Raw genomic sequence first — 23,219 nt, 5'->3', positions numbered from 1 at the left:
ATGTGACAAGTGTCTAAAAACAGTAGGTAACTAGACCAACTGTAAACCAGCCTTAACAGGGCAGGTGCTAAGTGGGTTGACGCTCAAATAATCACACCCTGATCACCCCCCCAGGTGTCGCTTGTTTTCCCCAGTGTATTTATCCCTGTGTTTCCTGTCTCTCTGTGCCAGTTTGTCTTGTATGTCCAAGCCTACCAGTGGTTTTCCTGTTTTGCCTGTTTCTCATTTTGCTAGTCCTCCCGGTTCTGACCCTTGCTTGTTTTCTGGACTCCTGCCTGACCATTCTGCCTGTCCTGACCTCGAGCCTGCCTGCCCTTCGGTATCTCCTGAACTCTGAACTGGTTTTGACCTTTTTCCTGTCCACGACCATTCTCTTGCCTACTGCCCTTTGGATTTATTAAACATCTAAGACTCCAACCATCTGCCTCCTGTGTCTGCATCTGGGTCTCGCCTTTGTGTCATGATACAAATAATGCTTTAATTGATCTTTTATGTCACAAGATCTGTGGTTCATTATGTTCTAACGTGTCACAAGGAAGCTCTGTGGTTCATGTTGCCTCACTGTACCATTTCTGCTGAGCATTCAGAAATGGGTCACAAGACTGTGTCAAAGGAAGTTAATGAGAGACAGAGAGAATTACACCTGGCATCATATTTCTATATATTGTGGCACTTCAGTGTTATTTGGGTGACTTATAAAACACTAGTGACTAAATGAAACTCCCTTTGCAGTTATCCAAACATGTAAACAGTACTGTTTTGTAATGCATCCATATTGCACAATGCATAAGTCTTCCTCATGAAATGAATAGCAAGCTTTGTCAAAATTGTTACTGTAGTATAACCTAATTCAGAAAAGCTACATTTAACACAAAATATGTGTTACTATGTGTGGGGAAAAAAAGTGGTGGAAAGTATTTAAGTAGTACTTTAAAGTATTTTTACTAAAGTCGTTTTTGGGGGTATCTGTACTTTACTATTTATATTTTTGACAACTTTTACTTTTATCTCACTACATTCCTAATGAAAATAATGTACTTTTTACTCCATACATTTTCGCTGACACCCAAAAGTACTCATTACATTTTGAATGCTTAGCAAGATAGGAAAATGGTACAATTCACGCACTTATCAAGAGAACATCCCCGGTCATCCCTACGGCCTCTGATCTGGTTGACTCACTAAACAAATGCATCGTTTGTAAATGATGTCTGCCTGTTGGGAGTGTGCCCCTGGCTATCCGCAAATAACAAAAACAAAACGTCTGGTTTGCTTAATATAAGCAATTTGAAATTATTTTTTACTTTGATACTTAAGTACCAAATACGTTTAGACTTTTTAAGTATTATTTTACTGGGTCACTTCCTAGTAATTTCCTATTAAGAAATCTTTACTTTTACTCAAGTATGACAATTGGGTACTTTTTCCACCACTGAAAAAAAGAGCGTGTCATCAAAATAAGGAATAAGTCATATTTTTATCAGAGAATACGAGACAGCACATGACTTTGTATCATGTGTTTAAAACGTAGACTCATTTATCCAATCATGCCCCGCCTTCCCCGCCTTGGGGCGATCTGATTGGCTGTCCAGCAAATCCTGACAGTTTTTTTTTTCCCAACCCTGTGATTTGCATAAAAATCCTCTCCCCAATGCAACGGCTACAAACAGTACCGGAGTCTTCGTGACAGCAAGTAATAACAAAACGGTAAAGGTAATCAAACTAGTTTTAATTTAAGATTATACTTTTTTCTTGTTATTTTCAGTGTTCTAATGGGCTACTGTTACTGTAGATTTGCTTCAGTTATTTTGGAAATGGATGGTGTACGTTAACTAACAGCTAGCTTACCTAGCCAATGTTAGCAGCCATAGGATCGACAAACAGCACGTTTGCTGTGATTTGCGCAACTGTAAACAGTCGCGGCAGTTGGCCAATTTATACAAAGTGTTAATATAATCTTTGACATTTCAAGACCGTGTGGGCAAAAATATAAACATCTAGCTTGTAACTTGATATGCAGTGATGATAATACCTTTGTACCTTTTTCCAGGACAGAGGATCATGTTTACGTCGACCCTAGCCCTTCTGGGCCTCAGTCTGGGACTTGTGGCTAATGCTTTCCCCACACAACAGCCTGAAAACGGGAAGAACTGGGTGGTGATTGTCGCTGGCTCCAATAGCTGGTACAACTACCGACACCAGGTAAGAGAAGTTAGACTAGTACATTTTGAAATCTGTTAACGTACACTTGACTTCATCAGTTGAGTGAGTCATCGTTGTAATCTTTTACCATGTTTACATTCCAAATGGCTCCCTATTCCCTGTATAGTGCACTACTTTTGACAGGGGCATTAGTATTACACTATGAAGGGGGAAATGGGGCTATTTGGGACATATTAGTGTATCAGTATTTGACCAATTTAACTTTATCTGCCTAGACTTAAAGGTGACTTTCCCTTTTATTGATAAGAGGGACTAGATGTATATAGCTGTAATTGGCCACTATATTACTAATGTAGCTAGTGCTTTTTAACATTGTATGAAGCAGTGATTCACCCCTACCTACATGTACAAATTACCTGGTCTAACCTATACCCCTGCATATTGACTCGGTACCGGTACCCCCTGTATACAGCCTTGCTATTTTATTTGTTATACTTAGTTTTTTGGTAAATATTCTTTAATGAACTCTTTCTTGAACTGCACTGTTGGTTAAGGGCTTGTAAGCATTTCACAGTAAGGTTGTATTTGGGAGCATGTGATGAAGTTGCATAATAATCAGTAAACATACTCATGTGCTTCTCAATCAATAACCCCTCATTCTCAGTCACATTCAGATAATCAAATGGATAGCTGCTGTGATGGCTTATTTCTTGAGTTTTACCTGATTTTTGTTGACTGACTGGCTGTGTTCCTAGCTGCTGCTCTGTATTTAGCAGTTGACTGACTGGCTGTGTTCCTAGCTGCTGCTCTGTATTTAGCAGTTGACTGACTGGCTGTGTTCCTAGCTGCTGCTCTGTATTTAGCAGTTGACTGACTGGCTGTGTTCCTAGCTGCTGCTCTGTATTTAGCAGTTAACTGACTGGCTGTGTTCCTAGCTGCTGCTCTGTATTTAGCAGTTGACTGACTGGCTGTGTTCTTAGCTGCTGCTCTGTAAAGTGACATAATACATTCTAACTCCTCCCTCTCAATTAATCTGACTATGTGATTAGTGGGGTGACTTGTTGCCTTACATTACATGATTAGTTTACTTCGTGTCCCCCCTCCCCCTCCCTAGGCCGACGCCTGCCATGCCTACCAGATCGTCCACAAGAATGGTGTTCCTGACGAGCAGATTGTCGTGATGATGTTTGATGACCTGGCGACCAATGAGCAGTGAGTATTCTATTTCTGTTGGTGAAGGTGAAGAACTAAGCAGGCAATGTCCTATGGTTGCTGTAATCCAGTATAGATTGTCATGAAGGACTACACATGGTCCTATCAGGATTATAAATGACAACAGCCCTATCTACTCTTCAGATTTAGCCAGCTTCAGTCTGGTTTTTATTATGGGTTGGTTCTGCAATATTTGCATTCCTGAGATGAGAGCAGAGCATATGTTATCCTTGTTTTGGGTGCATGACAGGCCTAAAACATTTCCTCGTGGCGTACAGGCAGCAGCCAGGCCCTGTGGTTCTATGCGCCACTCGGGCTCTCGCAGTGGTCTAAAGGCAATGCATCTCAGTGCAAGAGGTGTCACTACAGTCCCTGGTTCGAATCCAGACTGAATCACATCCGGCTGTGATTGGGAGTCCCGTAGGGCGGCGCACAATTGGTCCAGCGTCGTCGTCCAGGTTTGGCCGGCGTAGGCCGTCATTGTAAATAAGAATTTGTTCTTAAATGACTTGCCTAGTTAAATAAAGGTTAAAACATTTTATTTTTTTTATAAACAATTCTAGACGCACTTGCGGTCAGACACACCATCCAGTAAACCGCTTGAGTGTTTCTCAAAAAGTACCTTATTCCCTTTACAGTGCACTAGTTTTAACCAGAGCCCTATGGACCCTGGTCAAAGGTAGTACACAATAAAATTAATAGTGTAGCGTTTAGAGGCTCACTAAGACACGACTGACTCTCAGTCACAAGGATCTAATTTAGCTGCTCTTATCACGCTGGGTATTATGGTGCCCGGGATGGGCCGTGAGATTCAGGGTTTAAGGTGGAAGACAATTTATCTATTGAAAAATAATGTTCTCTCGTCCAGTAGCAACATCAGTCATTGGTTAATTCATACTCAGGTATTGGAACCGCTCATGTCAATGACTGACATACATTTGAAATTGTACTTGTCTTACTGTAATCACTAGATAGTCATATTGACCTACTTTGATGCAGGTGGTGTGTTAACTTCTCTGGGATAGGTGGCAGTATTTTCACGTCCGGATGAAAAGCGTGTCCGAAGTAAACTGCCTGCTACTCAGGCCCAGAAGCTAAGATATGCATATTATTAGTAGATTTGGATAGAAAACACACTGAAGTTTCTAAAACTGTTTGAATCATGTCTGTGAGTATAACAGAACTTATTTGGCAGGCGAAACTCCGAGGACATACCATTCAGATTTTTTTTTTTGAGGTCACTCTCTTTTCAAAGGGTTTTCATTGGGAATCCAGATTTCTAAGGGACCTTCTTGCAGTTCCTATCGCTTCCACTGGATGTCAACAGTCTTTTGAAATTGGTTGGTTTTTCCTTTGAGAAATGAAGAAGTAGCACTGTTCAGAATGAGGCTCCAGTGAAGTGTACTCTTTGTTAGAGGCGTGTGACCTGAGGGCTCGCTACACTTTGTTTTCCTCCGGTATTGAACACCGTATATCCTGTCTTAAATTTTATCGATTATTTACATTAAATACCTAAAGTTGTATTACAAAAGTAGTTTGAAATGTTTGGACAAAGCTTACAGGTATCTTATGAGATATTTTGTAGTCACGTTGCGCAAGTTGGAACCGGTGTTTTTCTGGATCAAATGGACGTTTTGGATATATATTGACGGAATTAATCGGAACAAAAGGACCATTTGTGATGTTTATGGGACAAATTGGAGTGCCAACAGAAGCTCGTCAAAGGTAAGGCATGAATTATCTTTATTTCTGTGTTTTGTGCTTCTTCTGGAGGGCTGAAATAGGATCGTCTGTGTTTGTTTACTGAGGTGCTGTCCTTAGATAATAACATCATTGGCTTTCGCCGTAAAGCCTTTTTGAAATCTGACATATTGGCTGGATTCACAAGTGTAGCTTTAATTTGGTGTATTGCATGTGATTTCATGAAAGTAATTTATTTTTAATTTGGCGCTCTGCATTTTTACTGGATGTTGGCCTCTGATATCCCAGAGGTAAAAATGTAGGTAAAAATCCAATCTCTTTTTTTTTACTGTACAATGCTGTCTTTGTTTCATTGATCCTGTAATATGTCCTGCATCTAGATGCTACTGGGATGGTCTCTTAAGTCTGAGTCGAAACAAACAGAATCGTGACGCTTCTGAGTGTGTTTTGAATTTGACTACTGTAGTAATAGACGATGGTGTGATTCCTGTCATTGGAGGGTAGAGGAAGTGATACTGTGGTGTTAATAAATAATCCTTTTCGTCATTGCTCTTCATGGTAATTCCAAACTGTCACCCACTGAATGACATATTACAGTGCTAATGTGTCTTGTGATAGAATGCCTGTCTTGCCAAGACTGTAGACTGCAACATTTTATTTGTCCAACTCGTATCAGAAATGTGTCTCCTGCTCAGTTCTCAAACACACAAGCACAGGGTAGGCACATTACTAGCTGTTGGATGGCGTAAACTGCCTTGCTTAAGGTGGAGGGGGGGGGGTGTCCCCTGTAGGGTTTTGCGGTCATATAATAAATCGTATGGCCTGTTTCCTCCAGGCACGTATCCGATTCGGATTATTTACCCTCTTTGTTTTTCAGAAACCCCACCCCAGGGCTGGTGATCAACCGACCCAATGGGACAGACGTCTACAAGGGAGTCCCCAAAGACTACACTGGCGAGGTGAGTGGATGGAAAATGGAGCATTTCAAGTGCTTTAAAAAAAAAAAATGTATATATTTGTCAGTGCTAATATCATCACACAACAATCAATGCTTTATATAGTACTGTTCAAGAAGTTGAGACTTTTTCCCCCAAGTTGCACACATGGATCTCAAGTCAGAACTGTCCTCAGTGCCTGTTCTCTGTGTACTTTACAGGCTGTTACCCCTGACAACTTCCTGGCTGTGCTGAAGGGTGACTCTGCCAGTACTAAGGGGGGTTCTGGGAAAGTGCTGAAGAGGCAAGTGATTGGAGGGGAGCAGGTTGTAATATATCATAGGATTACCACAGTAGGGTGAAGTTATCCCAGAACTTTAAAGGTAGTCTTCTAAAATGAAATGTAAAATCATAGTTATAAAGTTTCTGGACAGAACGTTCCATTTGAGAACTTTCACTGGGGGAAAAAACAGTCTCGCAGCTTGAAAATGTGATTGTGTCATATTTCAGTTCAAAGGAAAAACACCTGGCTTATCAACTTATTTTTCTCTTCCTGTTGGCAGCGGTCCCAACGATCATGTGTTTGTTTACTTCACTGATCATGGTGCTCCTGGGCTGTTGGCCTTCCCCAATGACGATGTAAGCACTTTTACACTTCCTGCTCGTCTACCAGGGTTCTTATTATTTCTCTCTCTCTGAACACTTGCTCGTTGGCAGAAATGGAACCCTACCCTCTGGGCAAAAGTAGTGCACTATATAGGGTGTGATTTCAGACAGCGCCTTCCTTTTCTGTCCATGGATGGCTGGATGGATGACCTAGTTCTGCTCTCTGTGAAATAAAAAGCTGCCGTGTATTTGAACTAACATTCAGAACAGTTTATGAGTTAGGGTTATGATGATTAAAAAAATATAATTTTAAGCCTGGTTGAATAAACCTTATGTTCTGTCACTCAGCAGAAAAGTTTTGTGGTAGAGACTTGAGTCACTGAACAAGACGAGGAGTACTCCTCCCACTATGCCTTGGGCAACCTAGGATCTTGTGACTGACTCTTGTGGGTCTAGTGCCTCTTTTGTTTTAAAGTTCATGTACTGGAAGAAAAACAGAAATGAAACTATTTATGAAATGTTTATTTTGCTTCTACAGCTTCATGTTGCCGACCTCATGGCTGCCATCAACTACATGCACGAGAACAAGAAATACGGAAAGGTGCGGAAGTTAAACCTGTTATTGTTTTGTGGACGTGGAGCGCCAATCACATGTTCATTAAATAACATTTGATTTAAGACTAAAGTTATTTAGAGATGATAGTTTCCACTGACTGACTGGACTTGTTGTGTTCATTGATCTTCCCTGCTCTCACAGTTAGTGTTCTATATCGAGGCCTGTGAGTCGGGATCAATGATGACCAAGCTGCCTGCCGACATCGATGGTGAGTTACGCTGCGCTTGAACCTCCCTGGGACTCGAATCACAGGGAAACTATCCCGAAAACCCTGATAGTAAGAACAGGTTAATCAATAACGGTATCAGGGGTGCGTTTCACAATACTCTTGACCGCTCTTTGACCAGCCAGGTCACCAGTGATACAAGTCATTATTCGAAGCCGGCCACTAGGGGCAGCATTGAGCGCTGTTATCTTCAAGTAGATTTCGGTGAGCATCTGGCGCCAAAGGTTGCGTGTTCGACTCCAATGATGGAAAGTCGTTTTTTAGAGATTTGTTTTTAACCCTTAACCATATGAAAGTTAATACCTAACCTTAAAACATTTGGAGTTAATGCCTAAGCTCAATCTTAAAGACTTTGAAATTAGACGTTTGAGAACCATGGATAAGTCACTAATTCTGACGTGAGACTGTGAGCCAGTTGCTTTGACTCTATCCAACCCCTGACTCGGACGAATCCGACAAGGCCTGTCCTGCCTCTTCACTCGTATTCAGCTCTCGTTAAGTCTGCCTACTTATAATAAAGTACGACTGTCATTTACATATAAATACCTGAGATTTCAAATTTGGAGAATCTCTTCTGAAATGGGTTATGTATAGTAACCCTAGGTGTGAAATAGTAAGTGACTTTTCAAAGTTTTTAAATTGTCGGAGTAAAACAAGGTTGTCCACTATTGGCGTATCTATGTATTATGACCGTTGACATGTTAAAATCAGATCCAACAATATCAAGGGGTTAGAAAACCCAGGGCTTAAAAACAAAGGTGTCATTGTATGCTGATTCATGTTTTCCTTTTTTAAAGCCACAGTTAGAATCTCTCCACAGCCTCCTAGAGGATCTAGATACTTTTTCTAACCTCTTTGGATTAAAACCAAATTATTAAGTGTACTTTATTACCTATTGGATCACAAAAGAAGACAACTTTTACATTACCGTGTAGTTTACCAATAAAATGGTCTGACGGTACTGTGGACATACTCGCTATTCATATCCCTAAATAAATGATGTCACACCAATACATTTTAATAGAAAGTTAGCAAATAGATAAGATCTTGCTACTGTGGAAAGGAAAATGCCAGTGTATTTGGCAAAACAATCTCCCTGATTTTTTTTTTAACGTTTTAGTCATATCCCAGTTTACCTATTTGCTTATGGCCTTGCCTACACCCAGCCAGACACAATTAAACAGGCCTATTTACATAATGAATATGAATTCGAAGGGCAGAAATGATTAAAGCATAAGACTACTATGACCTCACAAAAGGCTTCTGTTATACTTAAATCTGAACTGGTTCAATAGTAGATTATTAAGAATTGCCTTTTTTCCCTTCATTCAGATTACAGCCGGTTATTTGAAAATTAACTTATCTCCAATATCGCTATTTAATTTATTGGGGGGGGGGGGGGGTGGGATTGGAAATGATGCAGACCATTACAGGGGAGCTTCCATCAATCTGCTAAATTTTAAAGCTGATCCAGTCAGTCTGCCTACTCACATAGAGGTTAATGTCTAGTCACCCTGAACAGGGCTGTGTGGCTGCTCACTAAATCATGCTCTGAGGTGAACTTTCCCCTAGGTACATATCTAGGATCAGCTCTCCCAATCCTAACTTTAACCATTAGTGGGGGATATGCGAAACTGACTCTAGATCAGTGTCTAGGGGCAATTTCTACCTACTTCCCAAATCAGCACTTGGTAAGAGTCTGTTCAGACGGACCATTAAGTAGAACGGGTCACGTGTACATAAGTCTTCATACAAGCAGATGGCAGCTACATTGTGTTGGGGGGGGGGGGTTTCACTGATTGTGTGAAAAGACCTTAAGGAGAGATGGTCTGTGTCAGACCCTTGGTTATTGTCATGCTCTGCTCCACGGGCCATGTAGATCCCTGTCTCTGTAGTTTCCTGTCTGGACTAGATCCTTGTCTCTAGTCTCCTGTCTGGACTAGATCCTTGTCTCTGTAGACTCCTGTCTGGACTAGATCCTTGTCTCCTGTCTAGACTAGATCCCTGTCTGGACTAGATCCTAGTCTCAAGCTGTGGTGTAAAAAGTACCCAAATCTCATTTAAGTAAAGATACCTTTTAATAGAAAATGACTCAAGTAAAAGTCACCCAGTAAAATCCTACTTGAGTAAAAGTATTTGGTTTTAAATATACTTAAGTATCAAATGTAACTGCTAAAATATATTTAAGTATGGAAAAGTAAAATTCCTTTATATTAAGCAAATCAGATGGCACTGTTTAAAAAAAAAAAAAGAGACAAAATAATAATTTGTGGCTAGCCAGGGGCACGCTGCAACCCTCAGACATCACTTACAAAGGAAGCATGTGTTTAGTGAGTCTGCCAGATCAGAGGCAGTCGGGAGGACCAGCGACGTTCTCTTGATTACTTGTTTCATATTAGACCATTTTCCTGTCCTGCTAAGCATTCAAACTGTAACGAGTACTTGGTGTTCGGGGAAGAAACAAAACAAAAACAAAAAACTTAAGTAGTATTTTGACTTAAGTACTTTTAAATCACTAGCCTTAAGTGACCGACATCCCATAACGTTGTATTGTTACCCACAGGCTTAAGTCTTCATTGTCTACCATACATCATTAAACCATGATGAAGTTGTTTCGTTACTACTTTAAAACATATATTTTGTTCTTGTGTGTATATAATCAATCAAGCTATGGTTTTCCAATTGTGATAGTGTATATGCAGTGTCCTGGATCCATAGATCCTGTTTAAACGCTCTCTGTGTCTCTCTCTGTGTCTCTCACTGTGTCTGACTCTCTCTCTCTCCTTCAGTGTATGCCACCACTGCAGCCAACTCTCATGAGTCGTCCTATGCCTGCTACTATGACGATAAGAGGGATACGTACCTGGGGGATTGGTACAGCGTTAACTGGATGGAAGACTCTGATGTGGTGAGTTTGGTACCGTGTTAACTGGGCGGAAGACGTAAACAATGTCCTCGATTAACCACAAGTCTTTACTGACTGTGTTTCTGTAAAGAAATGACTGCTGTTGGCTATAGCCGTTCTTCCGATTGTGTTTGGCTCAAAATAAGGGGCAGAACATCCTTAGCCACTCACTGTCATTTCTCTTTGTAATGTCTCTTTTCCCCGACTGTTGTCCAGGAGGACCTGAGCAAAGAGACGCTGATTAAACAGTTCAAGATCGTCAGGAGCCACACCAACACCAGCCACGTCATGCAGTTTGGAAACAAGGTGAGGGATTCAGAGGAGACCGAGCTATTTCCTGTTGACACGTTCAGCTGAGGAGTCACATGATGTTATAGTGAAATGGACGCTCTGCCAAGATTTAGATGTAAAAGTTTTTTTAATTTTTAAAAGAGGGTTAACAAACCTCGACTTCCTCACTTCTGTTCAGATGGCTAATGTTTATGTTCCAATAGACGATTTAATGAACTCGATGGTAACGTGTTCTCTAGACTCTGGCCCATATGAAGTAGGAGGTTAACTAGCTGTATATCTGTTCTCTAGACTCTGGCCCATATGAAGGAGGAGGTTAACTAGCTGTATTTATCTGTTCTCTAGACTCTGGCCCGTATGAAGGAGGAGGTTAACTAGCTGTATTTATCTGTTCTCTGACCCGTATGAAGGAGGAGGTTAACTAGCTGTATTTATCTGTTCTCTAGACTCTGGCCCGTATGAAGGAGGAGGTTAACTAGCTGTATTTATCTGTTCTCTAGACTCTGGCCCATATGAAGGAGGAGGTTAACTAGCTGTATGTATCTGTTCTCTAGACTCTGGCCCATATGAAGGAGGAGGTTAACTAGCTGTATTTATCTGTTCTCTAGACTCTGGCCCGTATGAAGGAGGAGGTTAACTAGCTGTATGTATCTGTTCTCTAGACTCTGGCCCGTATGAAGGAGGAGGTTAACTAGCTGTATGTATCTGTTCTCTAGACTCTGGCCCATATGAAGTAGGAGGTTAACTAGCTGTATTTATCTGTTCTCTAGACTCTGGCCTGTATGAAGTAGGAGGTTAACTAGCTGTATGTATCTGTTCTCTAGACTCTGACCCGTATGAAGGAGGAGGTTAACTAGCTGTATTTATCTGTTCTCTAGACTCTGGCCCATATGAAGGAGGAGGTTAACTAGCTGTATTTATCTGTTCTCTAGACTCTGGCCTGTATGAAGTAGGAGGTTAACTAGCTGTATTTATCTGTTCTCTAGACTCTGGCCTGTATGAAGTAGGAGGTTAACTAGCTGTATGTATCTGTTCTCTAGACTCTGGCCTGTATGAAGTAGGAGGTTAACTAGCTGTATTTATCTGTTCTCTAGACTCTGGCCCGTATGAAGGAGGAGGTTAACTAGCTGTATTTATCTGTTCTCTAGACTCTGGCCCGTATGAAGGAGGAGGTTAACTAGCTGTATGTATCTGTTCTCTAGACTCTGACCCGTATGAAGGAGGAGGTTAACTAGCTGTATGTATCTCTTCTCTAGACTCTGGCCTGTATGAAGTAGGAGGTTAACTAGCTGTATTTATCTGTTCTCTGACCCGTATGAAGGAGGAGGTTAACTAGCTGTATGTATCTGTTCTCTAGACTCTGGCCCATATGAAGTAGGAGGTTAACTAGCTGTATTTATCTGTTCTCTAGACTCTGGCCTGTATGAAGTAGGAGGTTAACTAGCTGTATGTATCTGTTCTCTAGACTCTGACCCGTATGAAGGAGGAGGTTAACTAGCTGTATTTATCTGTTCTCTAGACTCTGGCCCATATGAAGGAGGAGGTTAACTAGCTGTATTTATCTGTTCTCTAGACTCTGGCCTGTATGAAGTAGGAGGTTAACTAGCTGTATTTATCTGTTCTCTAGACTCTGGCCTGTATGAAGTAGGAGGTTAACTAGCTGTATGTATCTGTTCTCTAGACTCTGGCCTGTATGAAGTAGGAGGTTAACTAGCTGTATGTATCTGTTCTCTAGACTCTGGCCTGTATGAAGGAGGAGGTTAACTAGCTGTATTTATCTGTTCTCTAGACTCTGGCCCGTATGAAGGAGGAGGTTAACTAGCTGTATTTATCTCTTCTCTAGACTCTGACCCGTATGAAGGAGGAGGTTAACTAGCTGTATGTATCTGTTCTCTAGACTCTGGCCCGTATGAAGGAGGAGGTTAACTAGCTGTATTTATCTGTTCTCTGTTCTCTGACCCGTATGAAGTAGGAGGTTAACTAGCTGTATTTATCTCTTCTCTAGACTCTGGCCTGTATGAAGTAGGAGGTTAACTAGCTGTATTTATCTGTTCTCTAGACTCTGACCTGTATGAAGTAGGAGGTTAACTAGCTGTATGTATCTGTTCTCTAGACTCTGGCCCATATGAAGGAGGAGGTTAACTAGCTGTATTTATCTGTTCTCTAGACTCTGGCCTGTATGAAGGAGGAGGTTAACTAGCTGTATTTATCTGTTCTCTAGACTCTGACCCGTATGAAGGAGGAGGTTAACTAGCTGTATTTATCTGTTCTCTGGCCCATATGAAGTAGGAGGTTAACTAGCTGTATTTATCTGTTCTCTAGACTCTGGCCCATATGAAGTAGGAGGTTAACTAGCTGTATTTATCTGTTCTCTGGCCCATATGAAGTAGGAGGTTAACTAGCTGTATTTATCTGTTCTCTAGACTCTGGCCCATATGAAGTAGGAGGTTAACTAGCTGTATTTATCTGTTCTCTAGACTCTGGCCTGTATGAAGTAGGAGGTTAACTAGCTGTATGTATCTGTTCTCTAGACTCTGGCCTGTATGAAGTAGGAGGTTAACTAGCTGTATGTATCTGTTCTCTAGACTCTGACCCGTATGAAGGAGGAGGTTAACTAGCTGTATGTATCTGTTCTCTAGACTCTGGCCCGTATGAAGGAGGAGGTTAACTAGCTGTATGTATCTGTTCTCTAGACTCTGGCCCGTATGAAGGAGGAGGTTAACTAGCTGTATTTATCTGTTCTCTAGACTCTGGCCTGTATGGAGGAGGAGGTTAACTAGCTGTATTTATCTGTTCTCTAGACTCTGACCCGTATGAAGGAGGAGGTTAACTAGCTGTATGTATCTGTTCTCTAGACTCTGGCCTGTATGAAGTAGGAGGTTAACTAGCTGTATTTATCTGTTCTCTAGACTCTGGCCTGTATGAAGTAGGAGGTTAACTAGCTGTATATCTGTTCTCTAGACTCTGGCCCATATGAAGGAGGAGGTTAACTAGCTGTATTTATCTGTTCTCTAGACTCTGGCCCGTATGAAGGAGGAGGTTAACTAGCTGTATTTATCTGTTCTCTAGACTCTGGCCTGTATGAAGTAGGAGGTTAACTAGCTGTATATTTGTTCTCTAGACTCTGGCCCATATGAAGGAGGAGGTTAACTAGCTGTATTTATCTGTTCTCTAGACTCTGGCCCGTATGAAGGAGGAGGTTAACTAGCTGTATTTATCTGTTCTCTAGACTCTGGCCTGTATGGAGGAGGAGGTTAACTAGCTGTATGTATCTGTTCTCTAGACTCTGACCCGTATGAAGGAGGAGGTTAACTAGCTGTATTTATCTGTTCTCTAGACTCTGGCCTGTATGGAGGAGGAGGTTAACTAGCTGTATTTATCTGTTCTCTAGACTCTGGCCCGTATGGAGGAGGAGGTTAACTAGCTGTATTTATCTGTTCTCTAGACTCTGACCCGTATGAAGGAGGAGGTTAACTAGCTGTATTTATCTGTTCTCTAGACTCTGACCCGTATGAAGGAGGAGGTTAACTAGCTGTATTTATCTGTTCTCTAGACTCTGACCCGTATGAAGGAGGAGGTTAACTAGCTGTATTTATCTGTTCTCTAGACTCTGGCCTGTATGGAGGAGGTTAACTAGCTGTATTTATCTGTTCTCTAGACTCTGGCCCGTATGAAGTAGGAGGTTAACTAGCTGTATTTATCTGTTCTCTAGACTCTGACCCGTATGAAGGAGGAGGTTAACTAGCTGTATTTATCTGTTCTCTAGACTCTGGCCCATATGAAGGAGGAGGTTAACTAGCTGTATTTATCTGTTCTCTAGACTCTGGCCCATATGAAGGAGGAGGTTAACTAGCTGTATGTATTTGTTCTCTAGACTCTGGCCCATATGAAGTAGGAGGTTAACTAGCTGTATGTATTTGTTCTCTAGACTCTGGCCCATATGAAGTAGGAGGTTAACTAGCTGTATTTATCTGTTCTCTAGACTCTGGCCCATATGAAGGAGGAGGTTAACTAGCTGTATTTATCTGTTCTCTAGACTCTGGCCTGTATGGAGGAGGAGGTTAACTAGCTGTATTTATCTGTTCTCTAGACTCTGGCCCGTATAAAGGAGGAGGTTAACTAGCTGTATTTATCTGTTCTCTAGACTCTGGCCCATATGAAGGTGATGGCCTTCCAAGGTAATGTCAATGCCAAGCCCGCCACCCCCATGACCCTGCAGCCCATAGCGGAGCCAGACCTGACCCCCAGCCCTGATGTTCCCCTGGCCATCCTAAAGAGGAAACTGATGAGATCCAACGACGTCTTTGCCACCAAGAAATACTCCAGCATGATCACGTCACACCTCAAGGTAACGGACAGGAAATGCGTTTACCTTTTTATTTTTTTCTTGTAATATATGTATATATTTTTTCTCTCCAAATGAACTTGGGTTGAATTAAATTGGGCACACCGTAACAAACTGAAAACAGGTGTTCCCTCAATGATGTTCAGATGGTGTCGTTCTGTTCGTGTCTAATGAACATGACCCAGACTTTATCATCAGGTGCTTCTGTTATTTCATAAAAGTGTAGACCTTGGAGAACTGTGGTTATTTTATTTTAAATGATTTTTTTCCCCCCCTGCAGGTGCGCGAGCTGCTGGGCGAGACCATGCGCAGGGTGGTAGAGACGGTGACAGGAGAGGAGATCATGACCCAGAGGGTTCTGAGTGCCAAGCTGGATCTGACCCAGCATCAATGTTACCAGGCTGCTGTCAACCACTACAAGACACGATGCTTCAACTGGCATATCACTGAGGTACAGGCCTGTCTGTCAAATGTATTTATAAGACCAGCTTTATTTTAACAGCAACAGTTGTCACTTCACAGGAACTCAACCTAGAGCAGTCCATGGTACCAACTATGACACTGCCCCAGCACAGAACTGTTTTTAGTTCAATCAGTTATTTGAAAAGGGACAGAAAAGTATTGACCCATTTGAATACACAAGTCCGATGCACCGTCACTTAAGCCTTCATTTATTTCAGTGTTTGGTCCCCCCAGATAACAGTACCACAAATCAACTAGAGACAGTTAAGTTCCTGTCTCCGTTGCGTTGATCTACTTCTCTTTCCCAGACTGGTACCCGTGTACTTCGGACTGGTACCCGTGTACTTCGGACTGAATAATATAAATACGTCACAACAAACTCGCAACCAATCAAAGCATATTTTTACAGACCGATTTTTAGACACGTTTACTGTTAAACTAGACCCCCCCCCCCCCCCCCCCTCTCACATGACCACGGACTTTTAACTTTACACAGAATGACAGACTTCTGTACAGGACGTGTGGAGGAAGTAGGAATGTTGTGACTTGTATGTACTTTCCATTTTGAAACGGTTTACTGTTATAAAAAAAAAAAAAAAAAATTAACCTAAAATAAAAAATCCCCAGTATGGCTCAGAACTGTTTGTGTGTGTATATATAGAAGTTGTGATGTTCTTGTGTTGCAGTATGAATATGCTCTGCGACACCTGTATGCCCTGGTCAACCTGTGTGAGGAAGGATACCCAACAGACAGGTACTGTACCAGTCCCAAGGCTGAGTCCGAAATGTCTCCCTATATAGGGAAGGGGTTCGCAAACTTTTTTTTTTTCTGTGGACCCGGGGAACTTTTTTGTGTGTGTGTGAGATTGCAAATTTATCAGGGACCCAATGATCAGAATATAAATGTTTTTTGTAATTGTGCATCAAGGAGGTCAAGGCTTTCTATGGCAGTATGTTGTCAGATGGACCAGGACTCTGGCCCAGGGAAGGAACATTTTTAAAGGCCCATCTCTTGGCATCAAAGAAAACGCTGCAATTTATACACATTTTTTCATGAGGAAGAGGGAACACTGCCATTTTAAAGCTTAAATTACAGTGCATTTATGTTTTAAAGAAAATATATTTTTTAGGGGGGAGGGGGGGGGTATATAATTGGTGAAGTGTGGATACTTGTGGTCTGAATGGTGAATAATGAGGAGTGAGAAAGTTACCCCCCCCCCACTAATGCACTAATGCCCGGTTGGCAAACACAATAATATTTGGTATATTGGTTTATTTAGTTTTCGGGGAGCTGCTTCCATAGACTAATCATGTCATTTTGTGTCACCCTGCTCAGTATCCTGATGGCAATGGAGAGTGTGTGTCACTTCAACTAAATGGATCTGAATGAACACCCCTCGGATCAGGTTGCTGTGCCTCCAGACAGGAGGGTCTGAGACGACAACCACTCTTCTCTTTGCACTGACAAGGAATCAAGTTTGACAAATCTTTTTTTCACACTGATATACTATTTTTTTCATTTTTGTTTTTTTGTTTGATTTTAAACTTTTATTCCCTGGATTTATTGAGACATTTAAATGTGTTTTTTTTTTAAAATTTTTATGATGAATTGCACGATCACTGTGAACGATTTGTTTGTTTTACTCCTCTGAATTTTATGAAAACTGAATCCAATATCAACATTTTCTCCCTCTGGTGCCTGAAATTAGTGGGTATACTGCAAAACGGCCCTCCCGGTGAAGGAAAGGCGCCCTGCGTGAAACTCTATGAGAAACAGTGACCTACACTCTGAATAACCTAAAATGATTAATCCCATATTGGTCTTTCAGTCAGGCTAACCCAAGCTGTAGAAGTAGTGTAATAGTAAGCCTACTATTGAAACAACAGATAAATGAAGCTGTCAAATGACTCAGAAATTCACATGTTTCATATACCCCCCTTCTCCCTGTACTTTTTAATAGAACATCAATTTCTTTAGTTTTTCCAAGTCCATAACAATGCTTAAACCACATCAGAAGACCACTTTTGAGGTCTGGTGAAAAATCTAAAATGTAGACTTGGGTGTAGCTAACCTCTTAATTTAAAGTGCTCGGGCACCTAGCACTGTTTGGTTAGTAGAGTTTCTGTAGCCACTGGATGAATCTCCTTCTGCCATGTAGGGATAGCTAGCTTCACATTTTAAATTGAGAAGGTTTTTGGGGAACATGTCTCTCCATCTACCAGAAGACTGTTGGGTTTGTCATCAGCATCGCTATATTTTTCCTTTTCATTGTTTGATACCTGGACATTTCTCCTCCTATGAGGCGTGTGTCTTACCTTGATTCAAAGTAGCCTATAGCCACAATCCTATTAGAAACCTGGAGGAAATAATTGTGTTCTACTGAATTTTCTTTGTTTGTCCAGCAGACGGGCGTTAATTATCCTAGTCATATTAGCAACCCGTGATACATTTTTCTAACGGATAATTCTGTCCCTGAAAACGCGTGCATGTGCGATGCGCATTTTTAGAATGGTGGTTTACTGCAAATTGTACCTTCACATGGGGGGGGGGGGGGGGCGTGTGCACATTGAAGCACCGAAAATGTGACGAAATGATACAAAACATTTCTGATCTGTTCCATCAGCCTTATTAATTGATACGGCGTATACCTACACTACTTTGATAAGCATCGTGGCGATTTAAGAAGTGAGGTATAGGCAATGCCCACTGAAGGGAGGGGGAAAAAGTGAATATATATATATATATGGTTTTTACCTGCGTATACCCTCAACTACTGCTTGGGTGTTGGCTCTGCTATACGCCAACATGAGCCCGTTATCAGAACTGTGCATGACGTTGCCCCTAGACGCTGATCATGGGTCAGTTCCCCCCCCCTAATGGTTAGGATTGGGAGAGGGGAAGCTGATCCTAGATCTGAACCTAGAGAAAAGTTCACCCCAGAGCGTGACTGGCCTGTAACAGGGTTGAATCCTACAGCGTCATAATCCACTCGCGTTAACCTCCATGCAGACTCCTGTAAAGGCTCAGGATACGGTGTTGTCACAGGGATGTTAAACTAAAACCTTGATAGTCAGAACAAAATGTAAAGGACTTGTGGCTCGCTTTAGTGTACACAAGGTGTAGCCCACCACAGCCATGATGAACAAATATAACACATGGTCTCCAGATTATTATTATTGCTTTTATACAACTGGTTACCAGCCTTAAAGTAAGATTCTTTCCCAAACCATTTACATTTAAGAAAGAGTGATACTACATTCACTAACACTTGTTGTCAAGTGCAATTTTTAGGTGTTCTCTGGTTGTTAGTTCTATTCTCATTTGACTGGAATGTAAACAAAACTTCCCAAACGCTGATTTGGTAGCAACCTGCAAAGTTCTAGAACTATGGCAAACAATGGTTGCTATGGAGACTCATCACTACAGACTGAAAGCTGAATAGACTTCACACTAGCTGCATGTGTATGTTGTCTATCATGGGCAGGCTAGACTCTCTTAACAATAGGGATTCCAAACCAAAGGTTGTATATTATGAATTACCATAGTGGCTCTCTCCATCTAGTCTACCCCTCTGTGTCATAACTAGTTAAAGTTTAATCAAGATATTGACAGTCAAATAATGGTTCCTCTTCTGTTGGGAGTAATTTGTCATATTAGGATTTATTTATTTTTAAATGAATTTGAGTTTTAAACGGTGTACCTGGTTTTGCTGAGGTCCCGTGTGGCTCAGTTGGTAGAGCATGGCGCTTGCAACGCCAGGGTTGTGGGTTCAATTCCCACGGGGGGACCAGGATGAATATGTATGAACTTTCCAATTTGTAAGTCGCTCTGGATAAGAGCGTCTGCTAAATGACTTAAATGTAAATGAAAGGTAGAGGCCATAGACCTGATTCTATTTCTATGTTAAACGTCGAGCCACCGTATATTATCAAAAGCAATGGTGATTTATCTTTTAATTTTCTTGTTGATGCTTGCTGAAGTTTCTGCATGACTGGCTGTATAAGATGCCAAATGGGGCAGAACACAGTTTTTAGGAATGTAGAAGGGCGAGATGGACATGCCGTGGAGGACTATGGTTTTGAGGAGTGGACTGCAGGAGTAACAGAGCAAACTAGAATGTATATGAAATGAATGTTCACTCTTTGGAAATTGAGAAATAAAACTTGACTGTGTTCAAATGTCTTTGTATGTCTGACTCTTTTAGCTTGTCCTCAAATTAGTGACTTTACAAACAATATAGAACATAATATATGTTCAGTGTATGAAACACCTGCTCTTTCCATGACAGACTGACCAGGTGAAAGCTATGATCCCTTATTGATGAAGGGGAGGAGACCAGTTAAACAAGGATTTTTAAATATTTTCTTTAACCCTTCAGACATGGATTGTGTCTGTGTGCCGTTCAGAGGGTGAATGGGCAAGATAACAGATTTAAGTGTGATTGAACAGGATGTGGTAGTAGGTGCCAGGAACCAGTTTGTGTCGAACTGCAACACTGCTTTAAAAAAAAAAATTTGACAACCAGTTTCCTGTGTAGATCAAGAATGGTCCACCACCCAAAGGACATCCAGCCAACTTGACACAACTGTGGGAAGCATTGGAGTCAACATGGACCAGCATCCCTGTGGAACACTTTCAACACCTTGTAGAGTCCATGTCCTGATGACTTGAAGGGGAGCTGAAATGTCTTGAGTCAATAAGTATTTGACCATTTTGTTATGGCAAAAAAATGTGCTTAACTCACAATTTGTATGGACTCACTGCGTGTGCAATAATAGTGTTTAACATGATTTTTGAATGACTACCACATTATCTGTAAGGTCCGTCAGTCAAGCATTGAATTTCAAACACATTCAACCACAAAGACCAGGGAGATTTTCCAATGCCTCGCTGAGGGAGGGCACCTATTGGTAGATGGGTTAAATTAAAAAAGCAGACATTGAATATCCCTTTGAGCATGATGGTTATTAATTACACTTTGGATGGTGTATCAATACACCCAGTCACTACAAAGATACAGGCGTCCTTCCTAACTCAGTTGCCGGAGAGGAAGGAAACCACTCATATAAAAATGTTCCAAAACATGCATCCTGTTTGCAATAAGACACTAAAGTAATACTGAAAAAAAATTAACTTTCTGTCCTAAATACAACACAATACAACTCTCCATATTTTTGTGCATGGTGGTGGCTGCATCATGCTTGTAATCGTAAAGGACTGGGGAGTTTTACAGGATAAAAGAGAAACGGAATAGATCAAAGCAGAGGCTAAATCTGCTTTCCAACAGACACTGGGAGATGAATTCACCTTTCAGCAAGACAATAACCTAAAAAGCCAAATCTACACTGGAGTTGCTCACCAAGAAGACAGGGCATGTTCCTGAGTGGCCGAGTTAATCAAGATATATTAATTTATTTTATTTTTACAAATGTTATCTTTTCTTCCACTTTGACATTAGAGTATTTTGTGTAGATCGTTGACCAAAAAATTACAATTAAATCCATTTCAATCCCACTTTGTCATACAACAAAATGGGAAACAAGTCAAGGGGTGTGAATACTTTCTGAAGGCACTGTGTATATATATATATATATATATATATATATATATATAGCAGCGGGATATATATATACACACACACAGACCAGATGTGTGTTCTGAAGGCTCTCTGTCTACACAACCACAGACCCAGATGTGTGTTCTATAGGGCTCTCTGTCTACACAACCACAGACCCAGATGTGTGTTCTATAGGGCTCTCTGTCGACACAACCACAGACCAGATGTGTGTTCTGAAGGCTGTCTGTCTACACAACCACAGACCCAGATGTGTGCTCTATAGGGCTCTCTGTCTACACAACCACAGACCCAGATGTGTGTTATTGTTTAGTTACCCATCAACCATCTCTTAATAAAAAAAGGATTGTTCATGGTTGTATTTTTTTTTGTTGTAACATCTCAGCTAAATAGTTTTCTGAAGTTTATGAAATTTATAAAAATGTTTAACAATCTACAGTTTGTTGGTCATCAGGTAGATTCAAAGATTATGGTCCAATAAAGAAATGGTATAGTGAATGGGATTTGCTAGCTAGCAAGCTAGCTGACTCAGGCTACTAAACGGACTGATGTTGAATGAATCTAAAGAAAAAAATATATATACAGTACCAGTCAAAAGTTTGGACATACCTAGATTCTGTTTCCCCTTTCCCCTTCTAATGAAAATGGTGTATGGCAGGAGTTGGCAACACACTGGCCCTCAAGTGAGTTTCTTTGGCCCCTCAAAGTTTTTAGTAAATTTAAAAAAATTAATAATTTTTTCTTTATTCAGGAAATGTATTCTCAAGTATTCCCACAAATATAAAATGAAAGCTACTGTATGTGATTGTGTTTCAATGTAATCAAGGTATGAAATTATTTTCCAAATACAATGTATTTTTGGGGCTTAGTTGAGGTCAATTTGCAGTGTACAAATGATTATACTTATGTTCCCGGCCCCATGACCATCTGCTCTGACAAAAATCATCCCGCTGCTGAATATAAACAAAAATATAAACGCAACAATTTCAACGATTTTACTGAGTTTACAGTTCATATAAGGAAATCAGTCAATTTAAGTAAATAATTAGGCCCTAATCTATGGATTTCACATGACTGGGCAGTGGTGCAGCCATAGATGGGCATAAGCCCACCCAATTGGGAGCCAGGCCCAGCCAATCAGAATGAGTTCTTCCCCACTAAAGGGCTTTATTACAGACAGAAATACTCCTCAGTTTCATCAGCTGTCTGGATGGTGGGTCTCAAAAGATCCCGCAGGTGAAGAAGCCGGATGTGGAGGTCCTAGGCTGGCGTGGTTACACGTGAGTTCGGTTGGACGGACGTACCGCTAAATTCTCTAAAACGACGTTGGAGGCGGCTTATGGTAGAGAAATGAACATTCAATTCTCTGGCAACAGCTCTGGTATACATTCCTGCAGTCAGCAAGCCAATTGCACGCTCCCTCAACTTGAGACACCTGTGGCATTGTGTTCTGTGACAAAACTGCACATTTTAGAGTGGCATTTTATTGTCCCCAGCACAAGGTGCACGTGTGTAATGATCATGCTTTTTAATCAGCTTCTTGATATGCCACACCTGTCAGGTGGATGGATTATCTTGGCAAAGGATAAATGCTCACTAACAGGGATGTAAACAAATTTGTGCACAACATTTTAGATAAATAAGCTTCTTGTGAGTATGGGAAAATTCTGGGATATTTTATTTCAGCTCATGAAACCAACTACATGTTGCGTTTATATTTTTGTTCAGTGTAGTTGTCATCCTCTGGTGTATGGTAACTATACTGCCATCGTGTGGCAATAAGCAGTGTTGCATTCTGAGTTTAGGCGTTTCCATTGCGTTATCTTGCTGGAAGAGAGGAACAACTCGGCGGAAAATCTGTCTCTCTCCAGCAGGTGGCGTCTTTTCGTTGTTTCAACCACCAAGCAAGGAGTGTTTGTATGGAGGTCAATGAGTGTCAAATTTGATAAACCAGAAAACATTATGACTTATTTGCTACGTGAGGTTTATTTGATCTAATAGAAGTTTCGTAATGCATACGTTGTTACGAGTGTAGTGATATAAGTAGGACACGCGACATCCCGGCAACTTTGAGAAAAAATACTTTATATTGGAGTTGTCTTGCTAGTAGCATAGCATCTCTCTCCATTGGATACAGTTGGTTGACTTCAAGAACCCAAAGACAGAATACCTGGGAGCTAG

General features: G+C 41.1%; 1 protein-coding gene across 1 annotated transcript; it reads left to right on the top strand.

Annotated features, from left to right (window-relative positions):
* Positions 1-1,606: 1,606 nt before the first annotated feature.
* On the top strand, positions 1,607-19,641 carry lgmn (legumain). Its single transcript, XM_071382786.1, has 14 exons — positions 1,607-1,713; positions 2,051-2,202; positions 3,278-3,375; positions 5,954-6,035; positions 6,233-6,315; positions 6,575-6,650; positions 7,156-7,218; positions 7,375-7,441; positions 10,249-10,367; positions 10,581-10,670; positions 14,800-15,003; positions 15,281-15,451; positions 16,149-16,216; positions 16,799-19,641. Exons 2-14 carry the CDS (start codon positions 2,062-2,064, stop codon positions 16,836-16,838), a joined length of 1,302 nt encoding a protein of 433 aa, XP_071238887.1. The 5' UTR covers positions 1,607-1,713; positions 2,051-2,061; the 3' UTR covers positions 16,839-19,641.
* The last annotated feature ends 3,578 nt before the right edge of the window (positions 19,642-23,219 follow it).

This window comes from Salvelinus alpinus, chromosome 34 (assembly GCF_045679555.1).
Source record: "Salvelinus alpinus chromosome 34, SLU_Salpinus.1, whole genome shotgun sequence".
Lineage (NCBI taxonomy): Eukaryota > Metazoa > Chordata > Actinopteri > Salmoniformes > Salmonidae > Salvelinus > Salvelinus alpinus.
The sequence above is the reverse complement of the archived record's forward strand: the minus strand, read 5'-3'. Positions and strand labels throughout refer to the sequence as shown.

What these genes read in the sequence shown, in the direction of transcription:
- lgmn (XM_071382786.1), top strand. Translation starts at nt 2,062, where the DNA reads ATGTTTACGTCGACCCTAGCCCTTCTGGGCCTCAGTCTGGGACTTGTG. An exon ending in TGGCCTTCCCCAATGACGAT is followed by an intron (nt 6,651 to 7,155) that starts GTAAGCACTTTT and finishes TTGCTTCTACAG; the next exon opens with CTTCATGTTGCCGACCTCAT. An exon ending in GCTGCCTGCCGACATCGATG is followed by an intron (nt 7,442 to 10,248) that starts GTGAGTTACGCT and finishes TCTCTCCTTCAG; the next exon opens with TGTATGCCACCACTGCAGCC.